General features: G+C 35.3%; 1 protein-coding gene across 1 annotated transcript in view; it reads left to right on the top strand.

Annotated features, from left to right (window-relative positions):
* COL21A1 (collagen type XXI alpha 1 chain) overlaps positions 1-20,374 on the top strand; it is a 157,152-nt gene that overhangs the window by 116,108 nt on the left and 20,670 nt on the right. Inside the window, exons 19-20 of the mRNA XM_004580485.4 lie at positions 2,018-2,071; positions 18,607-18,651. Coding sequence (XP_004580542.2) covers positions 2,018-2,071; positions 18,607-18,651 — 99 coding nt within the window. The remainder of the gene's footprint in view (positions 1-2,017; positions 2,072-18,606; positions 18,652-20,374) is intronic.

The following is a 20,374-nucleotide window of genomic DNA, read 5'->3' on the forward strand; positions in this document are numbered from 1 at the left end:
TATCATGGAAAATAGTAATAGCAGTTTTTTTTAAAGATTTATTATTTTTATTACAAAGTCAGATATAGAGAGGAGGAGAGACAGAGAGGAAGATCTTCCATCTGATGATTCACTCCCCAAGTGAGCCGCAACGGGCCGGTGCGCGCCGATCCAAAGCCAGGAGCCAGGAACCTCTTCCAGGTCTCCCACATGGGTGCAGGGTCCCAATGCATTGGGCCGTCCTCAGCTGCTTTCCCAGGCCACAAGCAGGGAGCTGGATGGGAAGTGGAGCTGCCGGGATTAGAACTGGCACCCATATGGGATCCCGGGGCTTTCAAGGCGAGGACTTTTAGCCACTAGGCCACGCCTCCGGGCCCAAATAATAGCAATTTTAAAAAGAAAATAGTATCTACTGCAAAAAAGGAACACTTTTCTGTTTTTATTTTCTGGAACACATTAAGCTTTTCTTTAGAGCCATTGGGTCCATAATACCTTCCATACCTCCAATTTGGTTAATTTACCAGAAAATATTACAACTTCCTCTGATCATCTAGTTTTCATGACTAAAACTGCAATAGTTGGAATATTTGGCTTTAGTTGTCATTTTCATTGTGGCAATAAAAATGTAAGAAATCATAAGACAATTCAGTTTTATAAGGTGATTGAGTTCTATTCTAAATGCTGATTATGTTTTTGTATTTTCTACAGTTTGGGCAAATTTATTAGATACACAACTATGAAAACAGTGTTGGAGAATTTTTAGCACATGTGTTCTGACACTGTTTCCCCTTACATATATTTCAGCTCAGGTAGTTGAGACATTTATGTCTTGCTCAAAACTAGGATGTAATGTTCTCTGTGGTATGAAATGATTGTGTCATGATGGCTTTCAGAGAATTTTCATCAGTGTGATACACCATTTTTCAAATACAAACAGAATGATGGCATTTAACCTGATTGGTTTCAAAAGGTCTCTGAGTTTGTGTGTATGTGTTGCAAACTGTTCCCTCCTAGTCCCAGTTATTTTGTTTGCATCCCTTAGTAGTTGTCTTATTTGTGATTTTATATATTTTAGGATTTTATGTAGCAACAATTTATTGTTTTAAAATGTAAAGGATCAGGTTCTTTTATATACACTAAATTATTTTGTTTTGTGGAAAATATTTTAGCTTATCAAAAGGCACATATAAAATAAGATGTACATAATTTTAACATAGTAATTAATGGCCTATAAAGGAAAGCAATTAAAATTTTAGGTTGCCTAGCAGTATTTTTTGTTTGTATCTTTAAAGATGTATTTATTTATTTGTTTCAAAAGATTATGGGTTGAGGAGAAGGAAAAAGAGGTATCTTTCTCCTCTGGTTCACTTCGCAAATGGCCACAATGGCTGGAGGTAGACCCAGATATAGCCAGGAGTGGTCAGGGCCTAAGCCAAGAGACACGCATTTCTTCTGGATCTTCCACGTAGATATCAGGTACTCAGTCACTTAGGCCATCTTTCACTGCTTTCCTAGGTCATTAGCAGGGGGGTGGATCAGAAGTGGAACAATGAGTGCTCTTATGAGAGGCCTTCATCTCAGGTGGCAGCTCTGTGTGCTATGCCACAATGACCCACTTTTCATGAAAGCTTTATTTTGAATTTAGTAGGAAGCTGTTGGAAAATAATGTCAGATGCAGTAGGATAATCAAATTTTAAGCGAAAAAATGAATAAAATGATTGAAAGGACTTGCAAGTGTTGGTTATATTACTCTGAATATGAATGTTCTATTTTGATAAGAATGAATCTGAAGTTACACAGTTATTTTACAAAAGTGAAATTGGGTACCATAAAATATGGATTTTTGAAGTTAATTTTGTTCGTTCAATTTATTTTTTAAAAGGTTATTTCATTGTGTCAAGGAAAGTTAATCTCAATATTCTAGAAGTATTTTTTTAACTATATCTAGAGTGCTCTTGTATGTGTTGCTAAAAGATATACTACTATCTTAGTAAGAAAAGCAGAAAGTTAAATTCTCTGTATCTTCTTGTCATTAAAGGGAGAAGTAGGACCCCCAGGTTCTCCAGGGCAAGATGGACCCCGGGGAGAGCCCGTAAGTATCTCCTCAGTTTCGTTCTATAAAATTCTTGTCCCTTCATGGAATCTTTTGACTGCTTAAGTTTTTCCAGATGATTTTTTTCTTGCTCAGTGTCTCACAGTTTTGATGTTATAGGCCCTTTTTTCTGGAATGCCATGAAATGCTGAAATATTGAATTCTTTCTTACAAACCAGAAAGAATTTTTGCATGCAATGTTAATCTTAGTCACAAGAACGTACACCCAAACACATAAATGATTAACACAAATGTCATGGTCTGTTGTTCAGCCTTGAATCAATTTCACTTTGCCCCTAGTCTATAGTTATATAGGATGATCTCTTGAATAATTTATTGAATAAAAATATTGAGAAACGTATGATTAAGAAATACTGAATTGGAATCTTAGATAGCTGCTGTTTTTTAAATCAAGTATCCCAGGTGATTCTCAAGGTAAATTTTAGAAATACAATTTTGACCCACCTTTAACCTGTAATTCACTACCAACCCTTAAATACCATATCTTCTTCTATTCTTGAAAGGTAACTGTCCCCAGAGAATTTGCAATTTGTTTTGGTGTGGCTGTGTTTGATGGAGGACTAGGTCAAGAAGTGAAGTAATATCTAAGATATTACTTCATAATAATATCTAAGATATTGCAATGTATTATGAAGTGTTAAATTGAGAATTCAGAATCTAGATGTTTGACATACTAGGAAAAGAGGTATCACCGAGTCTTCTTAAATGGTATCAAGAGATTGAACTACTCTTAACATTGCTCAAATAAGCATTCACTGAATTCTTTTTATGGCTGGTATGCATTGGGACAAGTTCTAAATATAGCTGCCTACTTCAAGGAGTTTATAATCTCATTTAGAATACTGAAAAAAAATGATACAAATGATTATCACCATAGTGTTCTTTGTTAATAAGCAAGTGCTGCACTTAATATTTCAGAATACCTTTGTTCTCATCTGGATAGTATAGGCTCTGAGTAAGCTTAATGGATAGAGTTACCTAAGGTATACATCAGAAGAAGCCTGAAAATATGAGACAACATCGACTTAATGCATTAGAAAATCATAAATTCCAGAAGAGTGTAGGAAGCCAGACGTCTTGCAGTGGTTGAGAAATTTTACCAAGGACTTGCAACTAGATTTGGTCATGAAAGGCTGTCTGGGACTGAAAAGAAGGCACAGAGAACTAACATGAATAGATGCACACAGGAGAAATTAGTGAATAATTTCTCAACTCATGAATAATGAAATTATCTTAATGAGGTCAGGAGGTTGCAATTAACGTTTCTTGGGGTGGCAGAAAGAAAGAAAAAATTAGAAATGTAGTTAGGACCCAGACCTAGAGACTACTGACTATCAGTTTTGAAAGTAAATGTTATTCACTTGCAATTTAACTTTCATGAGAGGGGAAAATAATAATTTGATGAAAAGGAGTGATTTATAGGCAGTTAATGAGCAACTGATGTGTGTACAATGAATGAGGAGGAAAAAGAACAGAAAGTACAATATTAATTAGTGGACCCCTTTGACAGAACCTCAAAGGAGCTCAAGGCATCAACTTGGATGATGATAACAGGAATGGAGGGAGTTCAGTAGGAATAGCATGAGCTCAATAGATCTTATCCAAAACCATTCTTGGAAACTGGATGTGATACTTGGTATGACTGTTTATGCTCATGTTTTAGAAAGAATATGAAGTGCGTATGTGTGTATGTGTAGGTGTATATGAGAGAGAAGAGAGACAAAAGAGGAAGTGGGGAAGGAAAGACAATGGAGATGAGAGAAATCCAGATCACAAATTATTACCTGTGTTCTCATCTGTGAGCCAGTTATTTGAAATCTGTAACTCATTTTCTGATTAAAATAATCTTATGAAGGGCAGAGTGGCCACTGAATCTATGCAGACCATAATGCAATATGAGAAACATATCTTTACTTTGAAAATTACATTGTTGCAATATTAATAAATCCAAAGAAGGGAGAAGAATAGTAAATAGGAAATGAGGAATGTTTTGGATGTGTTTTGCTATTCTAAGGCTCCTTGCTCCTCACTCAAAACACAAAACATTGATTTGTGGTTGGTACTAGCCTGCTCACTCTTTAGAGCTTTGGCACTGAATAAAGCTCCATCCCAGGCAGCATGGCCCTTCAGATTTTAATTTTCTGTTTCTTTTTTCCTTCATGCCAAGATTCATCACCTTCCTGTAACTGTCAAAGTGGGTGGTGAGTGAAACAAGACTGCATCGTGAAGCCATGCAGCCTGCTCAGGGAACAGGGGGGAGACAGAATAACATGGTTGGAGTGGTGGAGCTCATTTAGGTGCACCCTTCCCTCCTGAGCATGGAAGGTAGGAAACTCGGAGTTACTGAGTGAGATTTCACCTCTTCTACTGTAGCTTCCATTCTGGGCAAGGCAGGACAGACAATACAGTGTACCACACAGTCATCTTGTTTTACTCACATCTGGTCTGCCCTAATGAATGGTGAAGAGGAAGTCAGATTTCCTATGCCAGGAAACACAGTGTGTTAGGAAAACAATTACTGTATTCAGCTTCTAAAATATGCTGGCGTTCTCTGTACACAATGTTTGATCTGTATTCTCTTCCTGAAGGTGCACCACTGTAAACTATTCTGTATTTTGGCAGTTATGGAAAAATTGGTTGCTAGAAATACAATATGAAGATTACTCATTGCTATTTGTGGAAAATATTTGAAATGGAGAAAAAAGCTCCAAAATTTATGTGTTTTGCAGTGCAAAAAATGATTTTTCCTATTATATGTGAATGTAGTTTCTAAGTTTTTATGAATGATTTGGTCTCATGAAAAGAACAAATGCTGCATTTTATTTGTTCTGTAATGTGGCAGCGAAGAAGATTAATGGAGCTCAGGCTGGACGCAACCAAGCTCTTAGAAAAACACTTAAACACCAATTAAAGACAGTGGATGGCCAACTGATGATGATTCATCCCTGAAGAATGTTAGGCAGAGTGCTATATGCTCACATAAACACTGACTCCTAGATTTCAAATGGAGGATAAAACCTGCATTTTAATGAGGAATGATTACATTGCTTTAAGATAGCACCCTGTTTGTGTGACAGTATTTTGAAATTTAAAGCCTGGCATTAATCAATTCTAAAGTAATTTATTTTATAAGTGGCAAATTCAATTAACTTCAATTCAAGTAACTGTAAACCCACTTCTAACACTGACTAAATTTATTATAATTGGTTTCAATGATGTGTCACAGGATTTAAAGTTAATATTATTGTAGTCACTCATTCAGCAGGCATTTATTGAGGGTTCACTGTCACAGTAAATTATCCTAGTAAGAGTGAATATGAAGATTAATATCTTGGTGGCTGTAGCTTTGAAAGGCCATATGATTCAGTAGACGATGACATAAGATGAATGCTTTTGACGTGGGCTTGAGAAATGGAAGATGTGTGTCACTGTGGTTGAGTTTGAGAGCATGAATGAGAGGGATGCCTACTTCTCTTAAAAAAGTTGTAATTACCCATCAGAATGTTTACCTACTTAAAGTGGGAAGGGTGCAATCACACACGTATTGATCTCTCAGTTAAAATCTGGAAGGTAAATGGACATTGGCTAGTTTTTGACCTAGCAAGGGTGTGCAGCCAATTCCAAAACAAGGAGACCATAATGCCCTGGAATAAGCTGGTTTTGGCTGTGTGTAGTACTTGTAGTGGAAAGGCCAGAGCTAGATGAGGCAATTTCGTAGGGCTGAGGAGACCAAATCAAGAAAGACTAGTATGTCTGTGCTGTCTGGACTGAATCTGACAGTATTTGGAGTCATTTAGAGGTTTAGCATAGAAAAGTGATCTGGTCAAATTTTAGCATCAGAGATCACCCTAACCAGAGTCAACAGCCTAGAGAGATATTCCTAGGCCTTCAAACCTAATGGAATCAAAATTTTCAGATTTCAATATTAGTAGGGAACAATAATGCTTTTTTACCCTTACATTTTTCTCCTTTCTGAATAGCGACATCTGTGACTACTATTCTATCTTCTTCCAACAGTGTACTTTGGAAATGAATAACGTATTTATAGGTTCACAAATGAAAACAAATGATCCCAGAATGAATCATACACATGCCTACATCAGTGTAGCTAATGAGACTTTGGACATTTAAGCTGATAATATTTAGACACAAACTTGAACTTTATGAAGTAATGGATGTTAGGAGATTAGGATTGAGGATGTTAGGATGGAGTGAATGTATTTTCCCTGTGGGTGAATGTGTATCTTTGGATGCCAGAGAGTGGATGGGGCTAGATTGACAGTTTGCCCCAAAAGAGAACTTAATCCCTGAAACCTATAAATGTTATACAATTTAGAAAATTTACTTTTGCAGATTGTGTTTAAATTAAATTTCATTTGATGAGCTTTCCTAGTTAATCTTGATGGGTTTGGAAAAGTCTTCACCAATTAACTTATAAGAGAAAGATGAAGGGAAATCTCGCACACAGAAGGGGAGAAAGCAATGAGGCAGTGGTGGCTGAGATCCCAGTGATGTATCCACAAGTCAAGCAGTATTGACAACTACTAGAACCTGAGTAAGGCCAGTACGGGATAATTTCTTAGAATCTTTGTGGGAGCATAGCCCTGCCAAGATTTTGACTTTAGATTTCTCATCGCCACAACTGTAACAAAATAGCATTCTGGTGCTTTAAGTTACAAAGGGAATGATAATCAGTTTAGAACTCATCAAAAACTAACACATTGGGTTTTTTACTTAATGTAATGGCAAACAATCATTTTGTGTAACAAGTCTATATAAAAACACGTCTAAGGGATACAACAGATCAAGTAGGTGCCTGTGGAATTAGCATCCCATCTGGGCACCAGTTTCGAGTCCTGGCTGCCACATTTCTTATCTGTTTCTATGCTAATGTGTTTCGGAAAACAGAAGAGGATGGTCTAAGGTTTTGGGACCTTCACTCACTTTGGACACCAGAAAGAGTTCCTGGCTCCTGATTTCAACCAGGAATAATGCAACCATTGGATCCGTTTGGGGAGTGGACAAGTAGATGAAAGATGGATCTTCTCCCTACCCCCACGTATGAATATGTACTGAGTGTTTTTTTAAAACTTATTCAAAAGGCAAAGGCATGTATTGATCAAAAGCTTTGGGCTTGTAAGTTGAGAAATAACTTGGTTTCAGTGACAGTTTGGATTGGGATCGCAATGACTTGCTGTAAGTAGTATGGAAATTTTGATATTAATTTTTCCAATCCAAAAACATGGAAGACTTTTCCACTTTTTATGTCTTTTTTCTTTTTTTTGTAATTTTCATTGTAGAAATATTTCAGATAATTGGCTAAATTTATTCCAAGGTATTCAATTTTTTTGTAGCTATAATGAATGGTACTGATCTTCCAAGTTGTTTATTAGCCATGATATTGTGTTTGAAAAGCTATTGATTTTTGTGCTGATTTTATATCCTGCCAATCTCTTTCAGTTACTGTAGCCTCCAAAAGTAGAGTCATTCAGTATTCCTACATATAGGATTATATCATTAGCAAACAGAATAATTTGACATCATCCTTTACATTTTGTATCCATTCTGATATCTTTTCTAACATTGTGGCCTTTGCTAAAACTTCCAGAACTGTATTGAACAGCAGTGTTGAATGTAGGCATCCTTGTCTGGTACTGCATATTTGTAGAAATGTTTCTACTTTTCCCCATTCACTATGATGCTGGTTGAGGAGTTGTATGTATTGCCCTGATTGTGTTGAAGAATGTTCTTGCTATACTCAGTTGGCTTAAGGTTTTATCATGAAAGCATGCTGTACTTTTTTTTCAAATTCCTCTTCTGCAGCTAACAAGGTAATCATATGGTTTTTATTCTTCAGTTTGTTAGTGTGATATATTATATTTACTGATTTGTTTTTGTTGAACCATCCCTACTTGCCAAGAATGCATCCCACTTGGTCTGGGTGACTGATAGTTCTAATGTATTATTGGATTTAATTAGCTAGTGCTATGTTGAGAATTTTTGCATATTTGATCACAAGGATATGGTCTACTTTATGCTCCCTTTGTTGATTTTTTTTCTGGTTTAATGCAATCCCAACCAGAATATCAGTGTGTCAGTGATAGTCTCAAATCTGGAAAAGAAAAAAAACTTCTTTAAATTCATATTGCTACAAAACATAGGGGGAAGTGGAGGGGAGAGAAGGGCATGGGCCAGGGGAGAGGAAATAAGCCTTATGCCTGCAAAATTGTAAAATGGAAAATAAGGACAAAAATCACAGGAAAAAAGGGAAAAAAGAAAAATGCATATGGAAACAAAAGAGACCCCAAGAAGCTAAAACAATCTTAACAAAAACAAAACTGGAGGTATCACAGCACTGGATTTCAAGAAGTACTCTAGGGTGAGTATAATCAAACAGCCTAGTACTGGTGCAAAAATTGGCATGTAACCGCAAAAATTAATCTACTCAGCTACAGCCAATTAATTTTTGACAAATGAACTAAATTTCTGGAGAAAGGATAACCTCTTCATCCAATGATACTGGGAAAATTGGATCTATGCATGCAAAAACATGAATAATTCTCTTACCTCACACCTTATAAAAACATCAACTCTGAATGGATTGAGTATAAATCTGTGACCTGATACCATCACACAACTAGAGGAAAACATCAATTAAAGTCTGCAAGGTATTGATGTAGGCTGGTGAAGCACAGGCAGTTAAAGATACTTTAGACAAATGGGATTAAAACAAGCTTAGAAGCTTCTTCACTGAAAAGGAAATGATCAGCCAACAGGCACTCAAAAAATGGAAAAAAAATATTTGCACACTACGCAACTGATAAATTATTAACATCCAGGCTCTATAATGAGTTAGAGGACACTTAACAACAAAACAAACAATCCAGTTAGGAAATTAGCAAGAACTTGGATAGACTTCTTTGGAAGGATGAAGTACACATGGCCAACAGACACATCAAAGGAAGCTCAGCATCACCAGCCATTAGGGAAATGCAAGTAAAAGTCACAAAGAGGCTTGAGCACAGCTCTGTTAGAAAGCATGTCATCACACACACACACACAAAATCTGGCAGAGATGTGAAGAAAAAAGTATCTTAATCCACTATTGGTGGAGATGTAAAGTAGTTTATTATGCAATACAGTGCAGAGATTCCTCAGAAATCTGAGAATATTTACTGTATTACTCAGTCTACCCACTCCTGAGAATTTATCCAAAAGAAGTGAAGTAAAAATATGACAGAATTATCCATACTTGCAAGTTCACTACAACTCAACTCACAATAGCTAAGATACAGATTCAATCCAAATAATAATCAACTGATGACTGGATAAATAGTGTTCAACTAGTTGATTGAACAGTACTCAGCCATTAAAAGAATGAAGACCCTGGCTTTTGCAGTGAGGTGGATACAACTGGAAACGGTTATGCTTAGTGAAATAAACCAGTTCCTAAAAGCAAGTGGCAAGTATTTTTTCCTGATATTGTATGTAGTGCTTCATTCAGCCTGTGGTTAGAGTGAAATACGTTTTTGTAAAAATTTAAAATATAAAAGGAAGGAAGGAGAAGGACTGAGCAACAGGTAAGGATAGGAAATACATGAAATCTCTTATACAAACTTCCTATTAATAAAAGTTTAAAATCAAGCTGAATATAATATTCTTGGTTTTTTGCTTAAGACAAATTCGTTAAATACTACCACATTGTTACCAGTATTTGTTAAACTCTTAATAAAAAAATAAGCTATTTGATGTCAGATGTTGTACTAGCAGTTTAAATGCCTGCATCCCACACTGGAGTAGCTGACTTTAATTTCTCATTTGACTCCTGACATTAGTTTCCTATTAATGCAAACTCTGTAAGGCTACAATTATGAGAAATATTTGTGAATACCTGAGTTCCTGACACCTATGTGGAAGAGCTGGATTGAATTCCCAAATAAATTCATGCTTAGCCCAGCTACAGCTGTCCATGGAAATGCATGTTGTGAAAAATATGTGTGTATTTCAAAATCTTTGCAGCAAAATAAATACATTTCAATTCAGTCTTCCATGAAGTTAAACTGCTTTGTGGTTCTTAGTTCTACTATTGTAATGTTGCAAAGTAGAAAAAAATTAAAATGTATTATATAGTTAATATACTAAGGATATAAATTATAGGTAAGAGATATAATAGTATATGAATATGTATCCACAATAAGAATCTATGTGAATGAACATCATATGGTTTAATTAATATTTCTATCATTTTCAGTAGGTTCTTTTTTGATGTCTTTATATTCCATTTTTGCTTGCTTATATTTTATCACGTGAATAAGATACTGTTTTTGTAATATATTCTTTAAATTTTTAAAACCTTGATTTAGAGGGATTTTCTTGTTTCCTTTTCTTTTACAAGATGCTAACTTTGCTGGACTACATTTTGATCTCTATGCCATAGGGAAAGAATGATCCAGTAATTTTAAGGAATTTTCAATTGTTCAAAATGTTTTCCTGACTTCTCTGGAGTATTCATATTCCAAGTAATGAAGCTTTTAGCCGAAGTTAGTATGTTGACCAGTCAATTTACTCTGGTCAATTCTTACCAACCAAATTACGTTATTCTCAAGTTTTCACAGCTTTGTTGTCACAGCTCTTCATGTCCTGGTGGTCAGTCTCACTGAAATGTTGTATTACTACAGTATCTTTGTCAGGTGGTAATGCCACTCACTAGTTAGTTAGTTCTTTGTTCACTTGCTTTTGAATTATGGGGAGGATACGTGGACAGGGATTTGATTCCACTCTCTGAGATCTTTGTGGGACCATGGAAATGAGAAAAAGGAAGTCACATTTTTGGGGGGAGTTATGAAGGTGAGCATGCTTTTCATAATTAAGGATATATTTACCTTCTTTATTCTGGAAGTGTTTACTTCTCATTGTTCCAGGAATAAAGATGTGGGGTCACTATGGTACGTTGGAGGAAACTGGCTCATAGAGGCTTTTGTTATTTTCCTTTCCTCATGCTTTTCAAATTCTTGCTAAACCACATATTATACTTGTGTTTATAGTGTAATGCTAACTGCTAAGCCACTTCACTTTAGTGCTTATTTAATAAACCAGTAGATCTTTTGTTTAACCATCCTTCTCTGTAGTTTGATTGTTTGACATATCACTTGCATGCATATAGGTAGAAGATATATATGAAATGTTTGGGGAAAGTTTATGTGGAATTATTAAGGTGATTTCCTGTATGGAATAATCTACTTTATAATGCTAGTTTTATGGAGATGTCTTTCTTTGCCCATCTCTACCTGTTATTTGGGCTGAGAATACAGGAGCAGAAATCCTCATCTGTTCTGTTAATATATGGTATGCAGTTGTGTGATTAGCTGGTTAAGCCTGGTACAGTTTGTTAATTTTCCACATTCTTTGGGGGTAGGGGAACTCTGAGATTGGCACATCATTGATATATACTGCATGAACCAATCTTAATGTGAAACCAATACACTGCAATATTAATGTGAAGGCAAATCACGTTTAACAATTCAGATGACACAATTTGAAAACTCAGTCCTATCTTTTTAAACAGATTCAACTGAAGCAATATATTGATAGTTCTGGTTGTTGGTTTAAAGCCTGGTTAAAAATAACTCAGAATACATCTTGAAATAAATTGTATCTGCATTGATGGGAATTGCAGCATTGTGGCACAGCAAATTAAAATGCTGTTTGTAATGCCAGCATCACATTCCTGAGTGCCAATTTATACCCTGGTTGCTCTACTTTTCGTTTAGCTTTCTGCTAATGTGCCTGGGTAGGTAAAAAGTCCTTTTGGCTTCTGCTTCCCACATGACATATCTTTATGGAATCCTGGTTCTTGACTTCAGCTTGGTCCAAACCTGTTTGTTATAGATGTTTGTTAAGAAAATTGGGTTTAGAAGGAACACTCCTTAGCATAACCAGGTTCTGTATGACAAATGCTTAGCCAGCATCATATTAAATAGGGAAATGTTGGAAGGATTTTCAGTAAGGTTCAGAACCAGACAGGAATGCCCACTTTTGCTTTTGCTATTCAACATGGTCTGGAAGGCTTAGCTAGAGCTATTAGGCAAGAAAAATAAATCAGAGGCACGGAATGGAAAGAGCAAATCTAACTCTTCCTGTTTGCAGATGACATCATCCCATGTATAGGGGAACCATAGGATTTCACTGCAGTAAAGTTGCAACATGTTTAACCTCCCAGTTATTTAGCAAAACATAGAATCTATTCATTTTTTGTTTACTGATTCAATCTCAGTGCATGTTATTGGGCTGTTTAGATTATTAATTGCTTCTTGAGTTAATTTTGGTGGATTGTATGTGTTCAAAAATCTATCCATCTCCTCTAGGTTTTCTGATTTGTTCACATATAATTGCTTATAATAGTTCCTGATGATTCTTTGTATTTCTGAGGTATCTGTTGTTATATCTCCTGTCTCATCTCTGATACTATTGATGTGTATATTCTCCCTCCTTTTTTTAATTAGTTGAGCCAGTGGGGAGTCTATTTTGTTGATTTTCTCAAAGAACCAGCTCTTTGATTGATTGATCTTGTGTATAGTTCTCTTGGTCTCTATTTGGTTTATTTCCTTCCTTATTTTGATAATTTCTTTTTTCCTACTAATCTTGGGATTGCTTTGTTGTTGTGTTTCTAGTTCTTTCAGCTGTAAGGTTAGCTGATTTACTTGGTGCTTTTCTTGTTTCTTGACATAAGCACTGATTGAAATGAACTTTCCTCTCAGTACCGCCTTGATTGTGTCCCATAAGTTTTGATAAGTTGTGTTGATGCCTTCATTTGTTTCAAGCAATTTTTTAATTTCCCCTTTGATTTCCTCTCTATCCCATTGCTTATTTAGTAAAATATTATTCATTTTTTGTATTGTGTGACTATACTTAAAGTTCATCAAGTTTCCCATTGTTATTATATACATCTCTACAAATTTTGCAATAAAGTGTGTGGTAATTTGTTGTGGATTGATGGAAAGTCAATAGAAAATCTTTTACATTTTTGCTTTGGTCATTTTTTATTAGTCTATCACCTCATTTATATAGGAAAATGTTATATACATTATATAAAAACAAAATTAAAATGTGCTCAGGTATAAGCAGTGCAGCAATTGTGATCTCATTGGTACAGTTGTTATAGAATATTTTCAAAATATATAGCTACAAATGACAACTACACAAAAGATCAGTCTAGATACAATTTTCAAATATTTATTTACCTTATATAATATAAATTACCTAATATAAAAACTTCATCAGTTTACTATCTTCATCTTTGATTTGGTGTTTTATGATTTCTAGCTTATGTAATTACTTAAAAATTGATGCAAGGTTAGTGTTTTTCTGGAAAATTAATGGTTTAACTGTCATGTACCAACTCAGATAAAAGTCTTTGAAACATGTTGTTATAGTTTGAGAAATTTGCCACAATTTTGGTTTTTATACCTGTACACACTCTTTAGACTTTCAGAGAATTAGAGTTTCAATGTATATTATATGCACATCCATTTAAAAATATTGATGGATTTAATATTTATTTCACTGTATTCTTGTATGAAATTACAAGTTGTTATGACTGCTTCGGACAAAGAAGGAATGTCAAAATTTGTGAAAAATGCAATTAAAGCAAGAGTCCATTTTTGTGCAAAATTTGAAAGTTGTTCATAGTTTTTGTGAACTTTTAAGAGTTCCCTTACAGGCTTGAATTTAGATTTTTTTCCTCAAATTATCTTACCCTCTGATTCGATTTCTCATGAAACTTTGAAGAACCATACATCTTTCTGAAGAAGCGGCCATGTGGAAGCTTGTTCCAGGTCTCCTAATCCTGTTCTTTCCAGACTGTCTTGTTTCTTCACTGCAATACATTCAGATCAGTTATTTGAGTTTGCTAATCATTTGTCTTCCTGTCTTGTCCTGAAAAGCAACACCTTTGCTATATATATATATATATATATATATATATATATATAATTTAGGATACTTATTGCTTTGGAAAAAAATGTAGAAAGGACTTTCGGTGTGGAAGATAAATACCAGTAACTGGAACACACTGAAAAAAAAAAAAACACCAGGGAGCATTTCCATTTTTGGGTACCCGTTATCTTTTTCTGTGACTTGTCAGGTCAAACTGTTGATTTCAAAAAAAGATTGACTGGAAGCGCTTTGTGTTTAAATGCTTAGATTTGGCTGATTTGGGTCAATTTCACATGAGTCACGGTCTGTAGGGCAGGACAAATAATTTCATCCATGTTCTTAGATTATAGTTTTCCTATGCAGACTAATTTGAATATAATATTGGAGCAGTAAAACTGGCAATTTGGTTGTTAAAGGATTATTGCAAGTACTGGCATATTGGTTTCTTTCAGCCCTGACACTGTGGTTGTGAGTTAATTCTCATTATAGAGCTTTTACCACAGAATGATCTGTTGTGGATAGTCCATAATCGGTCACAGTGGAAATTAAAAAAGAAAAAAAGGATTGGAAAAATGTTATGGTGTTGTACTGCAGATATGTTGAAAATTGTTGGCAATATTTTTCCAGACAAGTAGTTACTGGATAAATTAAAACGTAAAATTAGTTATGGTATTAATGTACACAAACTGAACAGGAAACAGAGCAGCAGTGTGAACTGGTTGGCGCCCTCCAGTGGTAAACCGTAAATTGCCTGTGTCTTCCTGAATATCATGAAAACCACTGGAAATCTGGGTGAGGAGAGGCAGGGTGGAAAGGCAAAAGTAAGTCAATAAGTAGATATCTGATAGTGATAAAAGAGGACAGAATGTTGGAACATATAAATTAAGAACCTTTCTCTATTTTAGGACTTTGAAAGGTCAGGGAGGAGCTGTTATAATGATGCACCTGTATAGGGCCAGCACTGGGCTAAGTACTTCCAGGTTCTACTACCCCTCTATGAAGTGGATTTGGCTGTCTACTCCATGTATAAAATAGGATGCTAAGATTCATCGTTGAGATAACTGCTTTAGGCGTTGCCAGACATGACAAAGTGGCCTGCTAACGCCATCACCTGAACTTGAGACTGCCTTGTGGTGCACTCTTTTTTCTAGGAATCATATTGTAAGATTTTTAACTAATAAACACGACTTTCAGAACGTGTGTTTTTCCTTTATTGGATCTTTAGGAATGAACAAATTGCTTCTCAGTGAAATGGGAGAAATAATGTAACATACTTCTAATAGTTTCATAACTGTGTGATATTAAATAATCTCTACAGTAATATAGAAAAGTTGAATATTTGAATAGAAAAATATCAACAATAGACTAGGTTAGATCTATTTGCAGTGCATTGAGAAAGTGCCTTGCTTAAAAGCAGATTTGGCCCATGATGGTTTGGTCTCATTGGTGAAGTATATTCATCCTTGGCATTTAGCAAAATATAATGTGATATTTTATCTTTTGAAGTAGAACATCATGGGCATTTTTCCTTCATTATAAAGTAGTCTCTAAGAAACAGGTTGGATCATTTATTCTAAAGTACACGTTCCTATTGTAATGACTTGTTATAGACAAATGGTTTTAATAAAGAGAAGCTTCTTGAACATTTTTTCATGTCAACATTGTTTCACCACAATATTATGCAGAGTTTTCCAGTTGAAGCTCTGTTCTTCCTCAAACCTAAATTGAAATCAAATCTAAACTGAAATGGGGAGGGGGAGGCAGATATATCCATCTAATTCACAGGTAAAAGACTGTGTCTGTCTTTACTTACACATTTTCACAATTGCCTGTACCCCAAACCACATGAGCTGAGAGTTAAATATAACAGTTTGTTTGGAAAAACCTTTGCTGTATGAAGTAATTGCCACTAAATACTCGTGGATTAACAAAATGATAACTTTCCAGAAGTTTTAAATGATATTTCTGTTAATGTAAATTTGGCAATGTTTAGTCAATGTTATTATATGTATTGGGATCCCAGGAAAATAATATCTGGGAAAATTTTATGAACTAAGAGAACTGAATAATTTCAGTTCTTCTGGTTAACTTCTCCCTCAGCCTGTGATTCTGTGCCTGCTTGTGCTCTTACTTCAGTTTTGTCAAGAATTGCTTGTGTCAATAAGTTTGTTTTGTTTTCAATATTTGTTATGTTTATACATAATAAATCTTAGCATAATTGGTACTAGGAGATAGAGTGGTTTCTTTTGCTATCTATGAAATCTCTGTATTGACCAACTTGAGACGCAGGCAAAAAGTGAACTTTTCCAATGTGGAATTCATCTAAAATAGTTTCAATATTTGGTGTTGTAAAATAATATAGAGTTTGTGGTTATGTCCCCATATATGCTAAGATCAGTATTGGAATAGCCCTAATAAAAAAGCCCTGTCATACCTCATGAGTAGGCTTAGGGAGATGTGTTTTCAAGCACTGCAAGGAGGCAGAAGCCGGAGGAGGGGTGGGTTGTTGTTCAATGATTACTGAGCTTAATCTCTTTTTCCCCAGGAAAAGGAAGCAGACTTTTCAACACTAAGATCAGATTCAGGGTTCTGCAGTAATTCCTGTTGTCATCATATAAGAACATGGAGACTTCAGCTATGATGGCTCTCATGGAATACATAATTTAGCTTCTCAGGTCTGACAGTGTCATGGACCATGACCTGTCACCTTGAGTAACACGGTATTAGGACATCACCAGTGTTGTGCATGAAACGGTGTATAGCCACCTTGATTCTAATTCATAACATTCAAAGTTAATGGTGGATTTGCACATTTGGGGTGTGTGTGTGTTTGAATGGGAGAAGTACATGGAAAGCTTCACACCAACTCACTGCCTGTTGAAAGGGGCCTTTATTTTGAAAAATATTTTTGTCAGTTTATTACATTGAGGATATATATTTTCCTTAGATATAATTCTTTTCCATGAATTTTATTTATAGTCACAGAATTTTACTCTTGCTTTTTATTTTACAGTGTGTATTGGATATATTGCACTTTATATAATGCTGCCTTAGCTTTTAAGTGTTAATGATACTTTTGTATTATTCTCTATTTGCTTATAAAATAGTGAGCTCCTGGTTGACAGTTATTACTGACATGTAATTCATTCTCTACATAAATCCCAATATATGATTAAATTTGAATATTAAGACTATTTGCCTCCTTTTCATTTTGATTCCTGCTAAACACTGATCAGTCATTGTGATGACAATCTAGAAATGTGACCAAGTATTGATAGACTCTACATAATCAAAGATGCATGATCTCTTTGTTGGTGGCAGCTGTACCTCTAGCCTTGTCTATTAAACAGCCTTGTCAGTGTGAAAGCCCTGGTGGTATATGACCAAGAGTGAGCTTTTTAAGAACTTATCAATGGGGCCCGATTTCCATGTCTTCCAAATTCCCAAATTCTGCCAGAAGTATAATATATATGTATTAACGTAAGTGCTATTAATAATTTCAACTGAAGTGTCCCCAAGTAAGGAGCTAAGAAAAATAGTTAAGAAATGAAAATCAACTAGCATCATTATTGATTTAGGTAATAGTCCTTTTGGATAAATTCATTAAGTGGCTGATAGTACAGCTGCTTTCTCATTAGTATATTGGTTAATTTTTTCTCAGCTTTACAGATTTTAGGTGAATGTGCTGTGAATCTTCCTGGTTAGGTTGGGTGAGTTAGGTAAAGCACCTTTATTTTCTTTCATTCTGTCTGTCTGCAGGTTGTGATCTGGGTGCTCTCTCTTGCACCAGCCGGGAACTCACCAGGAAAAAAGATTCTGGGTGTCTCAGGCTCAGTTTAGTCCAAATTCTGTAGTTTCATTCATTTTTATTTAAGCTCATAAGATTGTGAGGGCATTTGGAAATCTGAGCTGTACACATTTTTCTGGCATTATTTATTAGAAATAATGTATCTAGAATGTGTTCAAATGAAGTAGCATCATTTCATCAATTACATTGGGTAGAGGGAAAAATTGAGATTACTTTTCTCACAGCTTCTTTATTTAGTATGTTTTTGTTTAAAGATTTAAATATTAATGATGTTTTACTGGTTACTCAAAACCATGTCAATTCCATAATATTGCAAATTGCTGTTGATGTTATATTGGGACTCTTAGTTGACTGTGATGATATTCTACCAGCTCTAACTTCAGTCCAGAAATGGTCTCCCCAAGAAACTGTTCAACCCATCTGGACAATAAGTAGCTGGACTCTATGCTTAGTATATGTTTGCAAGGAAAGAATCTTGATTGAATTTGAACTGTAATACTGCATCAAGGTGGAGGAATCCACCAGGGGGGGAGGGGCGTGGGGAGGGGTGGGGGGATTCCCAGAGCCTATGAAACTGTCACATAATGCAAAATAATTAATAAAAAATATTAATGATGTTTATGGAATGCCCAAACTCATATTTTCTTTTCCAAAACTTTACTATTAGCATTGTTATAATATGCATGATATAACATATATTTGTATTTTCTCAATGGGCCTTGTTCTACTTTACTTAGCTTTTATATAAAAAATAAATTCTATTTGTTTTTAGGGAATTCCTGGATTTCCTGGAAGCCAAGGACTAATGGGCCAAAAGGTGAGTATAAATCAGAATGTAAAAGTTTAGGTCTGGAGTGCTCATTAAAAAGTAAGTTGATATGTTATTAATCTTACACAGAATCCCTCTTTACGGCATTCATGGTAATGGTTAGTTATTCCAATATGATATAATTTTGCAGGTTGTTGTTCTGGCTACATAAATTAGTTTTCTTGTTTCTATTATTAATAATGTAGATAATTTGGATTTATAGAAGTGTATTTTATTTTAACTGAATATGTTTCAACGTTTTGTGTCCTAAACAATCTTTTTGGAATAGCTTATTTCTTCCTGAAATATATCTTTAGATATTCCTTCGGATTTTATTTTATGTGTCTTCCTGTGGCTCTTGTTTTTGATGGATAACTTTGTAAAGTATGAAAGGTTGGCAGTTGTTCTCTCTTAATAAATTAATTATTTATCTGCTTATTGGTAGTGTTTATAAAATAAATATATATATAAATAATATATAAAATTAATAATATAAAATTAATATATATAAATAATATATATAAATAATATATAAAATTTATTCTAATGATTATTTTATAAGCTATTTATCCCTTTGTTTAGTATTCTTTTATGGAATTGAATGTGTTTTTTTTAAGAATTTTTTTATTGGAAAGTCAAATAAACAGAGAGCAGGAGAGACAGAGAGGAAGATCCTCCATCTCTTGATTCACTCCCCAGATGGCCACAATGGCCAGAGCTGAGACAATCCACAGACAGGAGCCAGGAGCTTTTTCCGGGTCCTCCACTTGGGTGTAGGGTCCCAGGGCTTTGGGCCGTCCTTGGCTGCTTTCTCAGGCCATAGGCAGGGAGCTGGATGGGAAGTGAAGCAGCTGGGACATGAACCAGTGCCTATATGGGATCCCAGTGTATGCAAGGAGAGAATTTTTGCTGCTAGGCTACTGCACAGGGCCCTGAATTTGTTTTTAATGTTCTTAAAATTCATTATGGTGTATCTAGATTTAGATTTGCTTCCATGCAGATTATTGAAAATTGAGATTACATCCTAGGCCTTTAGTGTTATTTACTCTTATTGTGGAGAAGCACATTTATAATCCTTGTACTTCCTCTATTCTCTACACTTTCTGGAGTTTTGGTTAGATCCTCCTAATTTTGCACTCCACCTGTCTTACCTAGTATTCTGACTCTGTCTTACCTTCTGGTTAATATTTTTTAACTAATGTTCAATGTAATTATTCTTCCTTTGTTTTGTCTAATCAGTTATTAAAAACTATTATCTTGGTCCTGTGAGGTAGCCTAGTGGCTGAAGTCCTTGCCTTGCACTCACTGGGATCCAATATGGACACCTGGCTTAATTCTGGCAGCCCCACTTCCCATCCAGTTCCCTGCTTGTGGCCTGGGAAATCAGTGGAAAATGGCCCAAAGCCTTGGGACCCTGCACCTGCGTGGGAGACCTGGAAGAAATATTTTTTAAGCAGTTATCCACCAACCAAGAAATTGAAGTAAAACTGCTACTTTTCTCAAAGTTTTTTTTTTTGAAAGGCAGATTTATAGAAAGAAAAGGAGAGACAGAATGCTCTTCCATCTGCTGATTCACTCCCCAAATGACCACAGTGACCACAGCTGAGCCAATCTGAAGCCAATACCCTGGAACTCCTCTGGGTCTCCCATGTTGGTGCAGGGGCTCAAGGACTTGAACCATCCTCAAATACTTGTCCAGATCATAAGCAGGGAGTTGGATTGGAAATGAGCA

Source organism: Ochotona princeps, chromosome 1 (genome assembly GCF_030435755.1).
Source record: "Ochotona princeps isolate mOchPri1 chromosome 1, mOchPri1.hap1, whole genome shotgun sequence".
NCBI lineage: Eukaryota > Metazoa > Chordata > Mammalia > Lagomorpha > Ochotonidae > Ochotona > Ochotona princeps.